The sequence below is a fragment of the Miniopterus schreibersii genome (assembly GCF_964146895.1).
Source record: "Miniopterus schreibersii genome assembly, chromosome: 3".
Classification (NCBI taxonomy): domain Eukaryota; kingdom Metazoa; phylum Chordata; class Mammalia; order Chiroptera; family Miniopteridae; genus Miniopterus; species Miniopterus schreibersii.
The window spans coordinates 54,252,864-54,271,648 of NC_138103.1; the positions used below are offsets into that span (position 1 = coordinate 54,252,864).

Genomic DNA, 18,785 nt, shown 5'->3' on the forward strand with positions numbered 1-18,785 from the left:
ACTATCAAGGGTACATACTTTCTGAGTTCTATTAACTGCAAATAAAAGTATTATCATGCAGAAGTGTGGTGATTGGGGGGCAAGAGGGCATAGAAGGGATAAAAGGTGATGGGAAAAATAAAATAAAATATCGTCATGTAAAGCTGCTTCATGAGTTTTCCATAATGTCTGCAAGGTAAGCATAAGATTTGAAGGTTATATATAGAGAAGCATCATTTTGGTATTTCTTTATTTGACATAAAACATTTAACTTTCTACAATCGATTACTATAAAGCTGTGTGATTATATTTATGTTTGATGCCAAATTCATTATTTAGGAATTTGGCTCCCCTGTACATAAATTACACAGTGCTGTCAGAGTACCAATAACTCAGCTCTACATTTATTTCTCCCTAGTTTTGTTCTGACATCATGGAAAAACTTGACACAATGCTTCCACTGGCTCTGGCATGCAGAGATGATTCTTTTCAGGAAATTAGAGCAAACTTTGTGGAGGCCTGTTGTAAAGTGGCAACAGCTGTCCTGGCGAGACTGCAAGAGAGAGGCAAGGAGTTTCCTTCCAAAGCTCCCCTGAAAAACTTGCACACTCTGCTCTCTACGGCGGTGTATGTCTTCCAACACTTTACGCAATATGATAATTTGATGAAAGAAAAGACTAACAAGTGAGTGTCATTATATTAAGTTGATGGCTATGTTTACAGTAACATGGAATCTTTGGATATCACAGGAGTGAAATTTTGATGATATTATTTGAGGAGAAAATAATAATGTGGTGAATTATTTTCATTTGTCTTGACTAGGAAATGTCAAAAAGGTGGAGCATGGGATATATTAAACCAGATACATAGATAGTAAGAAATATATGTATTTTTTCTAAACGTTCACTCAAAAGACCCATGCATTTTCCATATTCTAATGAGGAGCAACAATTTTCTGCATGCTGTTATGACATAACCAGACCCTTCTTATTTTGTAAGGCGCATTGTACCAATTACACTGAAAAAGAAAATAAACTTCTTTTTGTTCCATGTGTGCACAGTTGTGAAATATGCACTTCTCTCTTTTTGTTCCTAAGTCAATAATGTTAGGAGCTGACATAGAAAAATTAATTCATTTCAGTCTATCCTATTGGCTAATGTAAACATATTTCAGATTATCAACTTATAATAAGCGACCTTTAATATTTGAGGTGGAAGCATCTGACAATCTTAATTCTCATGTATTAGTAGTCTAAAAAGATTATATGCTTTCTGTATAGAAAATAAAAGTGACCACAGGTATTGTCGCTTGGTCTCTCTGGCTATCTTTGTACTCTATAGGATAGCATGCAAAGGGAACTGAACTTGGTAGTCCAGTGTGAGCCCAAGAATCTATTCTACATTACTTCTTCAGCCTTTGCAGTTCCTCAGTTATCAGAGAAAGCATAATAGAAATAGCTAAAGATAAAAGTAAAATAAATTTGGCTTGATGTAGGATATAACTATGATATTTCTTTAATTCTCAGAAGTAGTCAGATGTGATTCATACTCGAATTTATAAACAAAATGTGCCAGAAATCACTTTATTTCCGTAGAATATTTTAAAACAGTTTATGAGATAATTGACATCTATGAAATTACAATTTTTAAAGTAAAGAGTGTGTTTGTGGGACGTGTGATAGCTTTATAAAAGTTGGTTCTGACAAATGCATGTGTTCTCTATAATAATGATAACCTAATGCCTAAATAATGCACTGATCTCTAATAATAGGCTTACAGAGAATACTTTTATTTTTTGAATGATGTATTGACAATGCAGTTTGTCTCAAGTTGAAGTGCATATTTGTGGAACAGCAGATGTACATTTTCAAAAGACTTGCAAAACAAAGACCAGCTTTTTTTTTGCTTTTTTTTCTTTTTGGAAAGTGAATGTGGACTCAGACCTCAGCATTAGGAGGAAATGAATGATTGATATCTAATAATCAAAACCATTTGTAGTACTGGAGATTGTTACCTCCTACTACACAGGCCTTAAATCTCTGTCTCTTTGATCATTGCCTCTGAACAGACCCATATTCCTGGTGCCTGTCCAGCGATATCAGGAATTCATCAACACTCTCCAGTCTCAGGTTACCGACTACTGCGTCAGAGTTTGTGCTACAAGCATTTTACAGGATGCTGAGAGCCACCACTGGGATGACTACAAAGCTTTTTATGAGGTGTGAAGTTAAGTTTACTATCCCTCCTTTTTACACAAATATGTTTTACTGCCTACCTGTTTTCTGGCTAATTAGAAACATGAGCTCGGCATTACTAACACACGAAGGCTGTTAGGATAATATTTTTAAAATATTGAATTTGTGCTTAGGAAAAACACTGTTTTTAAAAACCTGAAATAATTAGACATCAGAACTCTCCTTCTGCTTAAAAATAAAAATAACTTCATTTGAGTTGCAGTGTTTGAGTGCTATATAATAAGTGGAAACATAATGGGATTCAAAGAAAATGCGAAGAGATGACAATGCCAAAATGCCACAACCTTGTGTTTTTCCCCCAAAGGGACCAGTTATAGATATCCTTGCTTTTTTATTATTATTATGTATTTCCATCTTTGTCTGATGGATATTTTTAGTAAGCAGCTTTATTCTTTATACTTATTTTTTCTTCCAAGTATGTTCTTATGTGTGTGCTTTAAGACCTCTCCGATCATTGATAGCTTACCTATTTTCATTTAGCCCATGTTTTGAAATCCCAAATTTCTCCTGAATTCTTTCTAATGACTTCCAGTACAACCAAACCCAGATCGATTAAAATTATTCAGCATCAGGCTTCATTAGTTTCCTTTCCCCGAAATCCCATTGATTATACATAAACCACAATACTTGAAACTGTTTGAAGTTGATTCCAGGGCAGGGTGGAACATTTATAATATCTTAATAAAAGATAAAGCAATCAGGGTTTTAAGAAAAATCTCAGTCCAGCCCAGCTTCTTTAGCTTTTCCCATTTACCCTTTGCTCCAGATCGAAGCTTATGATTTTTGCTTTGCTTGACTGTTCTAATCACTATGGAGTATTGAGTAAAACAGAGAAGAGTTTTTATCCAACGGAGTCACTCTTGTCCCCTGCCTGACAATGAGTTCCTGCGGCTCCATTTATGCCTGAGTTATTACCATAATAAATGTTGCCACAACAGAGAAGAGCAACTAATAAGCTCACTTAAGGGACTTGCCACTTTTCCTAAGGCCATTTCATCTCTCCTTTAGAGGCCCTTCCCAGATAGTTTTTCTTTTTGCAAGAGCATCCATACAGAGTTTTCCAAACCGGACATCCTTCAAACAGCAGTGAGCAGAGTGAAAACAAGAAAGTGCCATGGTGCAGCTGGCAGCCTGAGATAAGAGTGAAAGTATTGGTCTCCTCTCCTGGCAGCATTCAGCTTCCTTATTTGCCTTGAGGTAAACGGAGAGGTTAAAAATGAATCCATCTCATGTTTCAAACTATTTAAATATGTCGGTGTGCTAATGAGCAATTTTATAGGACGCTTTCATTGAAAAACAGGTATCGCCTCACTATATGTCCAACATAGAGGTATTATGTTTCCTCTTCTGCAAATTGGGAGCTGGAAGAGTTGTGCAGTATAAATAATAAGTGGATGCATTGCGAACCTGTTATTGAAGTTACCAAGTATTTAAAAAAAACAACAACAAATTACCATGTAACATGCAGCTCTTAGATCTTATGACAATGCTTTCGCTTCAAAGACAAGATAGTTACCCTGTGATTACATGGTGCTGTAGCTTCCATATACTTACATGGTCAGTAGTTACAGTTTAATTGCAGAGTTAGTGGTTGTTATTTCTGCTCAGAAAAATAAAGTGCTGCTGCTTTTCTCTTTACCAAAAATAAGAACCTTCTAAAAAGAGCATAGACTTGGAGCTGCTTCGATAACTGGAACACCTGACACGGTTTCATCCCGCTCGCCTTCACCTCTTTCTCCCCGTCTCCCCATTATTCCAGCTGATGTGGGAAGCAGGACTCGCTTTTGGCAGGGCTGCTTCGCTGGGAAAGGAGATGAAATCTGCCAGGCTGTAGGCGAAGAGTAGGACAGAGATCGCAGGGAACCTATTGCCATGTGCGAGAGTGTGGTCAAGAAAGAGTGAAATAATTTACAAGATATGGAGCAATATTTGCTCATGTTTTGTGGTATCAAGTGAGCCCTAGACACATTATTTCCATTTTCCAAACTGTCAGGTTGAGAGAGTCAAAAGAGTTGGGTATCTCTCTGATGAGGTGCTGGTCAGAAGGCACAGTGGGTGTTCAGATTACATGTTTAAAATTGAGCATTTAGTATAGTTGACATCTGCTCAATTTTAGCAACTTGTGTTTTCCAACAGTCAAAGAATAAAGAATTGTCTGTTCAAAGATAATATTGAGCGGCTTATATAATAAAGCCCAGCTGCTTGTTTCCTGATATATAATCTAAATAAAAGCTCACATCTGTTTACATTATAGTGGGCCTACAAAAATAACAGATGTTTACTAGCAGAATACTTTGGAAATGACAACAAATAGAGAAACAGGTCAGAAAATTAAATGAATCACATTTAGTTTAATGAAAGCCATTGCATGCATTGAAGTTAGACACATTTTGAAGAGAATTGTGAGAATGATGACCAGTTTGAAATGTAAAGTTGAAATTTATGTTTTAAAAAGTCTTAAAAATAAGTATTTTTTACTCTTAGGAGAAGACATCTATATACCTGAAGTTATTTTTATTTTCTCATTTATTGCTTAAAAAGGTGACTATTAAGAAATTTTTAATTTTATTTTGAAAAATATGAGAAATCATGTTGGCCATGTTATTATAAGCACACATCTATTGCCATGGAAAATGTTAGTGTAAATTATTCAGACTAGTCATTACATCAGCTGGGGTCAGTTTGCTTCAATTAACATACTACACCAAAAGTATAAAGAAATCTAGCTTTAAAATGTTTGTCTTGCTTTAGAAATTTTAAAAAGCATTCTTTATTGCAGAACACAACAAAGAAAGCATAAAGAACTATAATTTTGTTAATTCTGCATTAATTTTGTATTTTTTTCTTGAATAGTTTTGATACACATCTAGTCAGAAAGTCAGAAGACAGTGGTCCAAGTCTCCTCCAGTTTAAACTTGATTCTTTGACATTTGATGCCCAAGTTTCTCACCCAAGGATAACATTTCTACTCACTTATAAACTCCATTGGAAAGCCAATAGATAAAAACTATAAATTATTATTATACAGTGATTACAAAAGATTTTAGTAATCAAACAAGTTACCAGAAGAATGTGTAAGGAAAACACTAGTAGTAGCATATGCATAAGAAGCTATCCTCTTTTGGTAGAATAGAACAGATATTTTTGATGACATTTGTTTGAGAAATGTAAGTAGAAGGTAAAAGAAATTTCAAGTTGAAGAGGATTGCTTAGAGGTAAAATAGGAAGTTTTACTAGTTTAACTTTTGATATAGTAACATAATCAGGAAAATGTTTGAAGAATGCATTCTACTCTTTCTCTTTCAAATAATCTTTTGATTTGGTTCGAAGAAAATGAGGTCACACTACTAACAAACCTCCCTAAGAGCAAGTTAACTAATTAATGCTTGTAAATCACTTGAGGCTATCTTCTCATTTCTGCCTGTTCCCCTCGGCCTTGGCCACTGTTGGGTCTCCCTCTGTGGTCAGGGGAAATTTGGCGCACAGAAGAGATCTACAAGGAAATGGGAGGGAATGAGACTCTGGCCCCTTGGAAGTATAAAGTGCTGTAAAAATACTAAGTAATAATGAGATCTGCCTAAGCTTTACAAAAAAGAAAAAAGAAAAACTTGTAAAATCAGACCATTGTAGTATCTGTTTCTAGTATTGTTATTAAAACACCATGGATAAAAGAGCCTGATGTAATTTTCTTCAATAGTTCCCCATCCTCTTGGTTTCATGCATGCTGATAAGTGTACAGTATGTAAGTTAATTTTTGCTCCCATCATTTCATTATAATGTGAAATCTAAAACATTTGTAAAATTATCTCAATGATGCTAATACTTAATTTAAATAATTAAATTTTTATTTTAGAAGAATCAGTCTACTATCTTACACTAACATGACATGTTTAGCAACTATGAAGCTGATTGTTTAAAAGTAAATTTTAAACTGCAGTCCAGGAGTAGGTAAATCAAAGATACATATGCTAGGTGAAATGCTTGCAATCTGGATTTTCATTAGAATATCTAGTCTTGCAATTGAAATAAAACATATGTTCCTTTGTCAGTAAGGATGTTTTACATCTTGTCAAAAATCTTTCTTGTTCATCTAGTGTGTCAAACTCTCTAGCTATTTCCTTTCAGCCTGAACTAATTAGGTTCATAGGAAGCAAACTGACATTTTGGAAGACATGATGCTATTGTTTAATGTGTGGTGGTTTTGCCAGGGGGAAAGATGCTCCTTCTCACTCCAGATGTGGCATTATTTCTTCTGGGCTCTTCATCATGATCTCTGGACCATTCTGCCCCCTAAGTTAGCCCAGAAGATTCTAGCTGAAGTTCTGGAGAAATCTTTGGGACTACTGGCCTCCAGATATGCTCAGGCCCATCCCAGTTACAAGAGAGCTCCACAGATAAGGTAAATGATGTGAAAACCGTTGCCTTCCAAGAAAACCTTTTCACTATTTAATATGAAGCAGAATGTAATTCTGAATCTCAGGACATGACTCCTTGTGTACTTAACATGTTTTCTAACATCTGAATGGAAATCACATTCGATTTTCTTGAGATATTTAAATGGAAATGTGGAACTTAAATAATTTTGCTCTTTTTTCTTCTTAAAATCATGTGTAGAACCCACTTGTTTCTAAAAAATTATTTAATATATATCTAGGCTATGTGTGTGTGTGTGTGTGTATCCTTATTTGGTAACCTGTGTGTGTGTATGTGTGTGTGTGTGTGTGTGTGTGTGTAAAGGTTAATAAATAAGGAGAAAATTAAGGTACTAAAATGGAGGAAAACAAGTGTTGTGATACAACAGGCAATGTGGCTGAGAGTCTAAGCAACCAGGGGATTTTAGTTTCTGAGGGTTTTTATTTTTTAAAACCTTTAATAGTGTAGTTAATCTTCATTAAGGAAACTCCTTTGTCTAGTCATGTTTCTCCTTAATATATTCTAATTACTTCTTTCCTCTTTTCCTTTATTTTATTTCTTTCTTTTCATTATGTATTTCTAAAAGCCAGTTCAACAAAATGTGAAATCAAGAAAATAGGAGACACAGTCACTGGGTATTAAATTAAAGACTGAATTATTGTCCAATTCCAGGAGTTATCTAGGCAATGAATATTACAGAAATGTGCTTACATGACAGCAACAGTCTACATGAAGAGGAGGCTTTGTTTTATAAATATTCCGACTAAAGTGATAAAGACCCGCCTTTTAAGTAAAGGTGTAGGTATATATATAGATATATTTTAAGAGGAACCTACAAACCTCAGGCTTTTTTTTTTTTTTCCAGTAGGAATCATTTCCTGATCATGTTCTTGTAAAGCAAGCTGCATTTGAAGGGCATTTAGGTCCTGCTACAGTGTTTCATAAATATGGTATTTTGCACAGGCTGTTTTGAATTACTGACCAACCTTTTTTTTTTTTTGAAATTGAACTCTGAAGAATAGATGGAAAATTCCTTTTGAGAGCAAAGAATACCTTCATTCTTTTTCGTTATGTAGAATAAATCACTTTTGATTATGAGGTGGCAAGTCATTATGAGATGTTTATGAAATCAGATTTCCTATTAGCTCATGAAATAGATAGTATATTTAATTAAATCACTGTACTACAGAGACATTTGGTTTTATTTTCTGGTGGTTACATAATAATGCCATGCAGAGCTAGAGTTATTTCTTCTAGTCTTTCTACATACAATAAATATTTTTATTTGTATGTTTGATCCTAAACTACCATTCATCTGGAAATCAGATGTATGTGTGTACATATATTTTAATTTGTAATTATTTAATGGGCAATTCCAGTAAGTGGGTGAAAACTACAATTAAACCTTCTTAAAGGTGATCATTGATGCTTTTAGTATTCTAGTAGCCTCCAAGTGTCAAATGCCACAAACATATAAGTGCATGATTTATACATATTGTGTGATATATTATTAATATATGTATAAATGTATTCTATATAATAAAATTGAAGCCAAAATATCATTTTAAAAGACCCTTGTACTTATTTTTCTTCTGTTCACCTCAAAATTTCCATCTTCCATTTCTTCAACCCTGAATATAAAAGAAAAAAAAAGAGGAAATTAACTGAGATCTGTAAAATTTAATCATGTACCAATAATCTCTGAACAGACCTTTGGGTCCCTATTAAAACTCAACAAAGATAGAGACAAAGAAATGAATTTATGAATGAGATAAATAATATAGCATATTTTCCAACAATTTATTTATTGTTGGAAATTTCTGACACTATAGGCTTCTACATTAGTGCTTTTGGTGTCATTTTTTCTCATCTCCCACTTGCTTAGAAAACATGTGACCCACCCCTGTAACTTTATTTTGACAGCTTGTACTTGGATGAAGAGAATTGTTCTGCTATCAAATTGTTCTGCTATACTTATGTGACTAACAGCGAATTTGCTTTTAATCTGGCTTTTCTTTTACTGAATGTAATTTTAAGGAAAGTCTCTTGAATTTCTTAAGTAGCATCCTGATAATGCAAAATAAAAATATATTTTTTAAAACAGCATTCCTGAACCTCTTCACTGTCGTTGACCTTACAGTCCCTAAAGATAATGGTATTATGAAACTCAGAATCTAGTTTTGATGCTTTCTGTCTTTGATCTCTGAAGCTCCGGTATCTAACCAAATATTTATATTCTTATACCTGTTTAATACAAGAAATATAGATGACAATGTACATACCAAGTACAAAAGCAATTTTGCTTAACATAATTTTCTTCTTTTTCTTTCTAATAGGCTTGATATCACAACTATTTTAATATGCACTGAGAACATGTTATGGTCAGTTTGCACATCTGTAGAGAAACTTTTGAATCCTCAAGAGTATATAGATGATAAAATTTTTAAAATTCATGCCCACTGTAATAATCTGTTGACAACATTAGTCATTTTGACTTCACCATTAACTGAATTATATCAGTAAGTATAAAATATATTTTCTTTTTATCTATTATGATATATAAAATAATGTGATTTAACAATGTTGTTTTTGTATTATTTACTGAATTGTGTAAAGTAGTAAGTATACGTGCCTTCTTGATATTGTGAATTGGGTTGTTTTACAAAATTAACACTGGCCAACAGGAGTTTCTTCATTCTCAAAGCAATTTAGTCCTAATACTGTGTTATGTCTCTATTGGTCAAGTCTCTTCAGTTGATCAGGCTCCAACACAGTCAGGACCATTTTAAGTTTCACTCTTTGAATTATTTAAGTGATCAAATTATAACGGGTAGGTTATTTGAGTCATAGCTTGAAATTCTATGAAAAATAAAATCATACCTAATGGCTTTTTGCTCTTTCTAAAAATATTTTTTAGTTTTTAATTTTATATAAAGTGATTTGCTCTAATAAAAAATTAAAATTGAAAAGTGATTCTAAAATATGCCCAAATCTGGAAGAGACCTAATGGTCAGTCTGCCGTAGATTTGCATTTTTAGTCCTAGGCTCTAGTGCCTGAGCTAGTAATGGCAAGTGGAAATAGGGCTAAGCAATTACATTTTTAAAATGTTGATGTAGTTTACTTAGCTAAATAAGTGAGATTTAGGAAAATTAAAATATTTGAACTACTTTTCTGGTTTATTTATGGTTTATTTGATTCAAATTTGTAATATAGAAAAGGTTGGAGTAGATCTTATAATAAAATAGTAATATAATTTTGTTTAAACCCTCCTCTAAAATAGTCACTTTATCTTGAAAGACTAGATAATTGCATATTCTTATTTCTTGAATATTAAAAATTAGACATACCGTATTTCTATTTCTTAGAATAAACTAGATAAAGCATTCCTTTCTTAACACTCTGGTAAGGGCAATATATAAATCTTGATTTTCAGAAAATGTTGAGGCTTTTGTCTTAGAAATTCTAAGAGTAATTAACAACTTTGATTCCAATTTCCCCATAATTTTCATCTACTGTTTGACGTTCAACTAACCCACTGTTTACAGATTGTTCCTCTGGCAACTCTACATTGAAAACTAATTTTAGAAATGGAGAATTCTTTCAGAAAGGGGGAGAAACAGTGAGGTAAATTGCTAGAAGTTTGGCATTAAATATATAATGGTTCATAATCATAAAAAGCTCAAGGTCTGAAGTCCATAGTAAATCCTAGTAAACTAAACTGATTTACCATAGATGAAAAAGTTGTTGTGTTCTTAGTTCAATGGGTCATTTCATTTAAGGGTAAGGCCCTTGAAAATCAGGAACAAAGTTGACAAATTTCATGGATTGGTCATGGTGAGCAATATTAAATTTCATGGTTAGTCACAGATGAATAGAAACATTTTAATCCCCAATGCATTTGTAAAACAAATAAATTATTATCAAAGATCGCATATTTTAATAATAATGTAATATACATTCATTATTGTTAACCTATGCCCTTTTAATACATTTTTAAACAACTATGCAAGTACTCAAATCTCTGTGATTTGTGCATTAGATATTGCACTGTAACCTCATTCAACAAATTTAAATTGCTAATTTCAACCAGGATTATAGAACATCTTACACTATGCACTGCCCCTGTTTTTTTCTTAATATGAAACAGGTAACTATATTGCTTTGAAGCATGAACAAAATCTAGATATACTTTTTAATAATTCTCACTTTATAAAATTTTTCTCAAATTTTAGACATTCATGTTGATTTAAATTTTATGATTGTTTTCCAAGAATATAAATCTAATCTTTGAAATATATTTTGCTTTGTCTTGGCAAAGAAATCTACAGGGCAGCATGTTCTTACCAATTAGGAAAAAATTGCATGTGCATTCATTGCAAGAACCCTATTGACTTACTTAGCAATTCCTTTCATAGACAGGATAGGAAGCTGACATATTATTAGTATTTTAGAAAAAACTATTTCCATCTCACATTAAAAAATTAAACTGTATGCTTTGAGGAATTGGTGAAAAGTAACAATAAGATGTTGATAGTATTGATTTTTTAAATAAACTATACCTGCCATTTGTCTCTCTATGTGATATGCCTTTTCAGAAGGTGACTGCCTTTATTCCAAGTAGTTTTGACAGATAAACTGAATGTATTTTCCTTTCTGAGCTTAGCGGAGGGCCACTAAATCCCAGGGCAGGAATACATGATTTTAAAATCTTTTCAGGAAGAGTGAAAACTGTTTGCAAAAATGTGTGTTCTTTTTTAGCTCTCCTTTGTAGATTTCTTTTAGAATGTTGTAAAAGGAGTACTTCAGGTTTGCCCTCTAGGGAAAGAGACCTGCTGAAACATAAAATATTCACCATGTATTTTCAGAAGTGCTTATTTACCGCTTGTAGTTCTTTCATAAAGGCGCTAAACTGCACATTCAGAAGTGTATCAATGCGCATTCGTACGCACACCCAGACGATGGTTTCATATTACATTTTGCTTGCATGGGATGTTAGTTTTAGTTTGTATATAACAAATTAAAAATTAATTCTTAGAGTTTTAGAATTTAGTTTCAATTCAACAAATGTTGTTGCTTCCCTTGCCCCTATTAAGCACAAGGGATACAACACTGAGCAAGAGGAAATGTCTACCCTTAATGATCCAGGAAAGCCAGATAAAATTTTTAATGATTAAAATGTTTTGACGAGTCATATCAAAACTCCTAAAACTGGAAACTTTTTGAAAGTTGACTGTCTCCAGTGTTTTAACATTTAATAACATGAAAGAATATACAACATACCAGGCAAAGGCTAAAGTCATCAGAAATAGGTCAGAATGTAGATCATTAATCTAAGAACAGCAGACCTGCTTTGGGGTTCAGTTGGTGTCACTCACATGGCTTTTGAATGACTAAATTCCAAAGTATTTCAATGTTGTGTCTCTAGTTTCAGACTCATGCTAGGTCTTTTGAGGTTATTGTCTTAAGCTGTTATTTATTTTTAAAAACTATTTCACTGTCCCTTACAAAACAGAAAACTTTGTTTTTTATACCTCCAGAATGTCTGGCAAACTTTGGAAAACAGTTAGGTAGTTCCTCAAAATGGGAAGCATAGGATATGCGTAAGTAAAACGTTGAGCATATGGTTATATAACCCAGCAATTTTACTTTAGGTTTATAACCCCTCAAAATAAAAACATATGTGCACACAAAGATTTGTAAACAAATGTTCATAGCAACATTTTTCATAATAGCACAAAGTGGAGAAACCCCAAATGTCCATCAACTAATGAATGGGTAAAGAAATGTAGCATATTCGTGCAGTAGAATATTATTCAGCAATAAAATAAAATGGAGTACTGATAGTACTACAGCAGGAGCTTGAAGAAAGTGCTAAGTGAAGGAAACCAGACGTAAGAGCACACAAATGGCATGATTTCATTTACCAGAAATGTCCAGAATAGGTAAATCCATAGAAACAGAGAGTAGATTAGTGGTTGCCCAGAGGAGAAAGGAAGACTGGTTAGTACCTGCTAATGGGTACAGGGGTTTCTTTGGAGGCCAAAGAAAAGGCTCTAAAATTAGGTAGAGGTGAAGGTTACACAACTCTTTAATACATGAGAATCCATGTAATTGTACACTTAAAATGGGTAAATTTTGTGGTATGTGAATTATAGCTCTCAATTAGCTGTTAAAAATAAAGGCTGAATGGAAATAAAAATCTGGCAGAATGCAAAATAATCCAGAAAGTGAAGTTTCTTGTCTTCCCTCTTGTGTTTAGATTAAATGACTCCCTTTGCTTCCCTTCCCTCTAAACATTATTTTAAGGGAATATTTCTATTAAAAAAAACTCACTGAAATCAAACACCATTATGTGTAGTCTTAACAGGGGTAAAAGCACAGGTAAAAGGCTAGTAATAACTTTGGAGAAGGCCTGTGTCCTGAATCTTTGACTCGCTGGTTTCTGCTCTGTCCTCGGGGGTCAAGCCTTACTCCACCTCTCCACAGTTATGCTCTGTTCTCAACCTGCCCCTGACCGAGTGCCACCCAGCACTGCTCTTTACAGATGGCCCCAAAGCCCATCCTCCTTTCCACTAAGCAGGGTCTGACAATGCCTTTTATTCATAGTTCTTTTTTCTAGCCAGTATTTATTATGGTTGGCCTTTATTATGGTAGACTATAGGCCAAGCATTGTGCTAGTCATTTTCTAACTTTAAATCTCATTTTTTTAACCTCAAAGAGTTATTTTCATCATGTGAAACACAAGCCGGAGCGGGGGGGGGGGGGCAAGAGAAATGTGGGGAACCATATTTTACTTCAAGTGTACCTTTATTTCTCTTACTTAATGAAATTTAGGCAACTACTTATAGTCCCAGGGGTAACACTGGTTTATGAAAGCAAAGCAGTGACTTAATATGATATATAAAATGGTAAAGTAGATTGAATTTGGTTATCTCTACATATTCATGATTGGTTGTCTGTGATTTTAAGACAATCCAAAGGCTCACATGGCCTCAGTCATCTCAAGTATTCCAGGGCTTTCTCAGTAGTTCAGTTTCAAACTAATTCTACTTCTTGGTATTTTAATTCACTGAGCACCTCTAATGGCCCAGGCTCTATGGTGGGCACAGATAATACAAGACATCTGACCTGACCCTTGGGCTGCCTTGTTTCCATCTCGGAGGTTTATTTCATTAGCATCATATACAGAGACACAATTCTCCTGGGAGGGCAGCCAAAAGCAGGGTGGCATAAGAGAAGCATAAAACCCAGCCAGCTCTTTAGTTTATCACTTGTTCTCACTTTTTATGTGCATTGGATTTATTTCATTCTAGCAGCTGGCTGCATAAGCCCAAGGAATCAATCAGATTTGTTAATGCAAAAAGGAAGGAAGATAGCATAACTGTAGATCAGAGAAGCAAGAGACTGAGTCTGGGGTAGGGCGCTCAAGTGGTGGGCCTGATGGGCCCGAGGCAGCGTGATGCAAACGAGACGGAAAGGGCATGGGTTAGTTGATGTTGGGAGGGCAAGGGCAAAGAATTTCCCCATATTCATTCTTTTCCCTCAACAAAGACATCTTTACATTATGCTAATTTGGGAATGTGAACAAATGTATTCTGCTTCAACCAATAGACAATTACTTACTCTTGCAGGAGCATTTAAGTTTGCTATATCAAAATTCTTTTATGTCTGGTGGAAAATATAATTCCGTGGCTTATACAATTGTATTTTGCTCTCCACTATGAATTATTTAGAGCATCTTCTCTTTTAACTGCATACCAAAATATCATTAGAGGTTATCTAATAGCTAGCTCATCATTTCATTCCCCCATTGAGGCTTCTGGGCCAATTTTCACCCTGTTATACTCTCCAGAATAATGAAACTAATTTGGGATCTTGCTGTGGAATTAAATGCTCATACGGATCCCACCCCCTCCGAGACCATAAACATCTGCCATAACATTTCTTATAGCCAAATAACCTTACTGTTACCAGTGCGGCTGAGAAACCCATCAGTGGAGTAAAAGAGGTTAGGTACTAGCAGAAATGTGCTGGAAAGTACGTATTGCCAGTGGTTTGTAGTCTTAGAGATTTTGGCACCAATAACCATTCCATTATTATTAGATCCTCCATGATTTTTTTCTAATCTTCAGGATAAAACTGTAACTAAGCAACCATTTAGACGTTTAGGAATTTCATGTCAGTTTTGAGATGGTCATAGGCCTTAAGGAGTATTTACAACTGTTTTCATACCCATTACACCTTAGGTACATTGGGTCACTATGTACAAGCTGCTTCACTAAGTCCTTTGTATGCGTTATCTCAGTCATCACCCTGAGCCTGTGAGGTGATCATTAGTATTATCCCCACTTTACAACTGAGAAAACTGAAGCTGAATAAACTGAAAACCAAGATTACGCATCTAATAAAAGGCACACTCAAGGTACAAACCCAGGCCGTCTGGCTCCAGAGCTCCTGCACGTGCCCATCACTGCCTCTGCATGACCCTCAGGGACTAGCTGAACATGGGAGAGCGCATTCTAGGAAAGGTGTTTATTCTGAGAGAAATGAGGTGGCTCCCAGATAACTGGGCACGTGGGAACTTATGCAAAGGGCACAAGGAGGTGAGCAGAAAAGTAAGCGGAGGCTATGAGCCCACAATCTCCAGTTCTTGCCCTCTCACCGAGCCGCCCGTCTCTTGTCCCCTTCTTTCCCCCAGTCCGTCACTCCCTTTGAGACTATCTTTCTTTCTAGACCCCTTGCTGCCTCTCCCCTCATGTTATACCAGAACCCTCCTCTTTCTAGCCCCCTTGCTATTGCGTGTTCCTCCTTTGCACCCTCTCTTTCTTGGCCTGTCTATCCAGACTAGGGAGCACTGCTGGCAAAATCACTGTTGTTCTTTTCTGCATTTTGACACTGCCACTTTGCCCAACCTTTGAGGAGCTTCCTATTCTGTCCTCTGCTTCGCCCCCTCCCCACTATTTGCTAACAGATGGCCTTGCCGCTGTAATTCGCTGAGAAAAAACAGAGAAAACCGAAAGTCTAGTCTTCCACAGCGTAGCCCCATCACCTCCCTTCCTCCAGCCTTCACCCTCTCTAGCCTGTTCTCCTCACTAGTGCTCAAGTGATTTTTTAACATGTAAAATGGGTGGCATCATTCCCATGCTATAAACCCTCAGTGAATCCCCATCGCTGGCACCAAGTCCAGGCTCCCTAGGAAAGCACTCCCTGGCACCCTGGCCTCCGCTTACCTCTCCAGTTCACAAGGTGCAATGCATCGAGCGGACACACGTCAGCATGATTTTGAAACCTCTTTAAGGAGTTTTGTGCTATTCTGAAAATTAGTGAGAATAAATGGCTTTCGAAGAGGAGGCAATATATTAATAAGTCTAAAAATTGTCTAAGCATACTTAATTAGAAGGTGTTTTACTTGGCAAGACAAATAAGAGAGGTCAAATTTAGAAAATTTGGAATTGTCTTCTACATATTCCCTAAAAGATGCTATTGTTCCTATACTTTATATAAAGAGAAATAGTGCCACTTCAAGCAATTCCATTTCTAAAATGATCCCATTGTCACTCAATTCCATATAGACACATGCAACCTCCTATTATTATAAAATTTTTATTAACTCAGCTATCTACTGAAGATTTTATGTAACAAATTCTTTCTTATTACCTCAAGATTTATTGTTGAATTTGGGCCAATTTTTTAAAAAATGTTCATAGTCACTTCTCCAAAGATAGTTGTAGACCAGATATTCTGGCCAAATTGTTCTAATTTTGAAACCATCGTCATATATTTTACAGTTAAATTCTTCTTTACAAGCTCTCTGTAGGCCTTTAGGAGAATAAAAATTTAATTATAAATTATCGTTAATTGTTTAGTTTTTACAAATCACTTTCAAGAGTAAAAAGAAGTGCCTTTATGCCAAACATTTTTACATTAATGAAGCAAATGTAACAAAAGATTGACATTTATTGGATCCAGGTTGAGGAGGGAGAGATAAGTGGTATTCATTGTACTATTCTTTATACATTTATTTTTGACAATTTTATAATGTAAGATTTTTAAAAAAATTAAATGATAATGGTATTGCCATAACCTTCCCAAGGGTAAAGGTTGTTATATAGGGGCCTCTGAGTTACCTACTAACATAAATCCCAAGTAGATGACATGAGTGCATTGTCCATTCTAACACAATACCAAAAAATCATTACCTTTGAATATTAAGTAAAAATAAAAAGTGTTGATGGTCTCCATAGTTAATGTTTCTTGTATATTCTGAAATAAATATTTTTACTTCCCTAGGGTTTTTCAACATGGCATAGATGATTCTGCTTCAGATTCCTTAAAACCATTTTTCAAGCAACCATTGCATTGGCTTTCTTGCATGTCACATTTCTACCCTTCTTTACTCAGGTGAGAACCTCTAAATGCTATCCTAGCTATAATTCTAGAATTCCTTTTAAAGTTTAATAGAAACTTTTATCCACGGAGGTAAATGCACCTTACAAAAAGAACTTATACGTTTTTATAATACACAGGTAAGTAAAGAGTATTGTTTATCTCTTTTTTAGCTTAAGAATCCGAGGCCTCATAATTATGCTACTAACTTAGAGCTTTACTGACATAGTAGGAAAATGTGAATTTTTTGAATTTAGTTCTATTTTAGCTAATTGTCTAGTCATTTAAAAATTCATCCTTCTTGACCCAATGACTGGGAATTTGGCAGTTCTCCAACTAATTATCAAAAAAGAGAGCAAAACTGATTAATTCATGTAACTAGCTCAAAGCCTTAGTAAAAGTAGAGAGAGGAGTAACTTTAAAAATTAAGAATGGGGTAATTTACTTTTATTTTTTAATTAGCAGTATTTAAATATATGAAAAATCATTGAAAGCATGAATTGTACTTCCAGAGTAATCTGATCACATTTTTTGGCATTATGTGGAAAGTCAGTTTGATTCTTTGCTAAATATATCATTAGAAAGTATCTTTCCTTAGTATCTGTGAGTAACTATTTTATGTATAGCCGAAGGAGATATTGTTAATCCCCGTACATTTTTTATTTGTCTCGGAAATACACTATCAGTGATTTCACCATCTAAAGTGACTGACTGAATCTCTCTTGAAGAACAAAAAAAGTCCTGCCCATAAGTAGAGGGTTGTGAGAACCTTATACACAAAATCTCTGTAGACATAGAAAACATATATGATTTACTTGTTATGTGCCTATTCTCACATAGGTAATGGGGACTCCAGATCAATGAGACACAGACCCTACCTTCAAATACCCCAATATATTGTTGTTATTTCACTTATGTATAAAATTTCTTCAACATCTCAGATTAATTCCTTATGATTGATTTCTAGAAATGAAATACCGTCAATACTCTGTCCCCTTGCATGTAAATACACACTTATATCAATGAGAATTAAATAGCCAACTCTTTAATACTTATTATTGGAAAAGTAACAAATTAAACAGCTAGGTCTTTTATAGTGTGGGTTAAGCAACCAACTTGGTCATTTTGATGAGTTCCCAAACTTTTAAACATATTTGTTCTCTATGTTATTTTCGCATTTGCTTTAATCTGTTTGTATTACCTGCTTTTATCTTAATCTATAACCTTCGGAGTTATGCCCTTTAGGTATTGCTCTGTGAGACTTCCATCTCTAGGCTGGCTGTGTTCAGCCTAGCTGGAGGCCTGGGAAGTCAGAATAGGAATGGGTTTTCTGTCTTTCAAATAGCTACTTATAATTAAGTTCTTTCTCTTTTCTATACCTAAAGCAAGCATAAATGTAGTAAGATTTCTTTCTTTCTGCTCTGTGTAGCAACAGATTTCTAGTATTATCCTAACAGAAAGATTAAAACATGGGGTGGTGCCCAGCCGGGCGTGTCTCAGTGGTTGAGCATCAACCTAGGATCCAGGAGATCAGGGTTCGATTCCCGTTCAGGGCACAGGCCCGGGTTGCGCACATGCCCAGTGGGGGGGTTGCAGGAGGCAGCCGATCAATGACTCTCTCATCATTGATATTTCTATCTCTCTCTCTCCCTTTCTCTCTCTGAAATCAATAAAGATATTTTTTTTAAAAAAAAACACAAAACATGGGGTGGTTGGCAGCCCATAGTAGAAATGCAATTTGATACAAGCTT

At 34.9% G+C, this 18,785-nt stretch overlaps 1 protein-coding gene across 1 annotated transcript in view; it reads left to right on the top strand.

Moving 5' to 3' along the window:
- Positions 1-18,785, top strand: part of KIAA0825 — a 330,258-nt gene that overhangs the window by 103,781 nt on the left and 207,692 nt on the right. Inside the window, exons 8-12 of the mRNA XM_081133727.1 lie at positions 398-663; positions 2,048-2,198; positions 6,443-6,633; positions 8,984-9,166; positions 16,939-17,049. Coding sequence (XP_080989853.1) covers positions 398-663; positions 2,048-2,198; positions 6,443-6,633; positions 8,984-9,166; positions 16,939-17,049 — 902 coding nt within the window. The remainder of the gene's footprint in view (positions 1-397; positions 664-2,047; positions 2,199-6,442; positions 6,634-8,983; positions 9,167-16,938; positions 17,050-18,785) is intronic.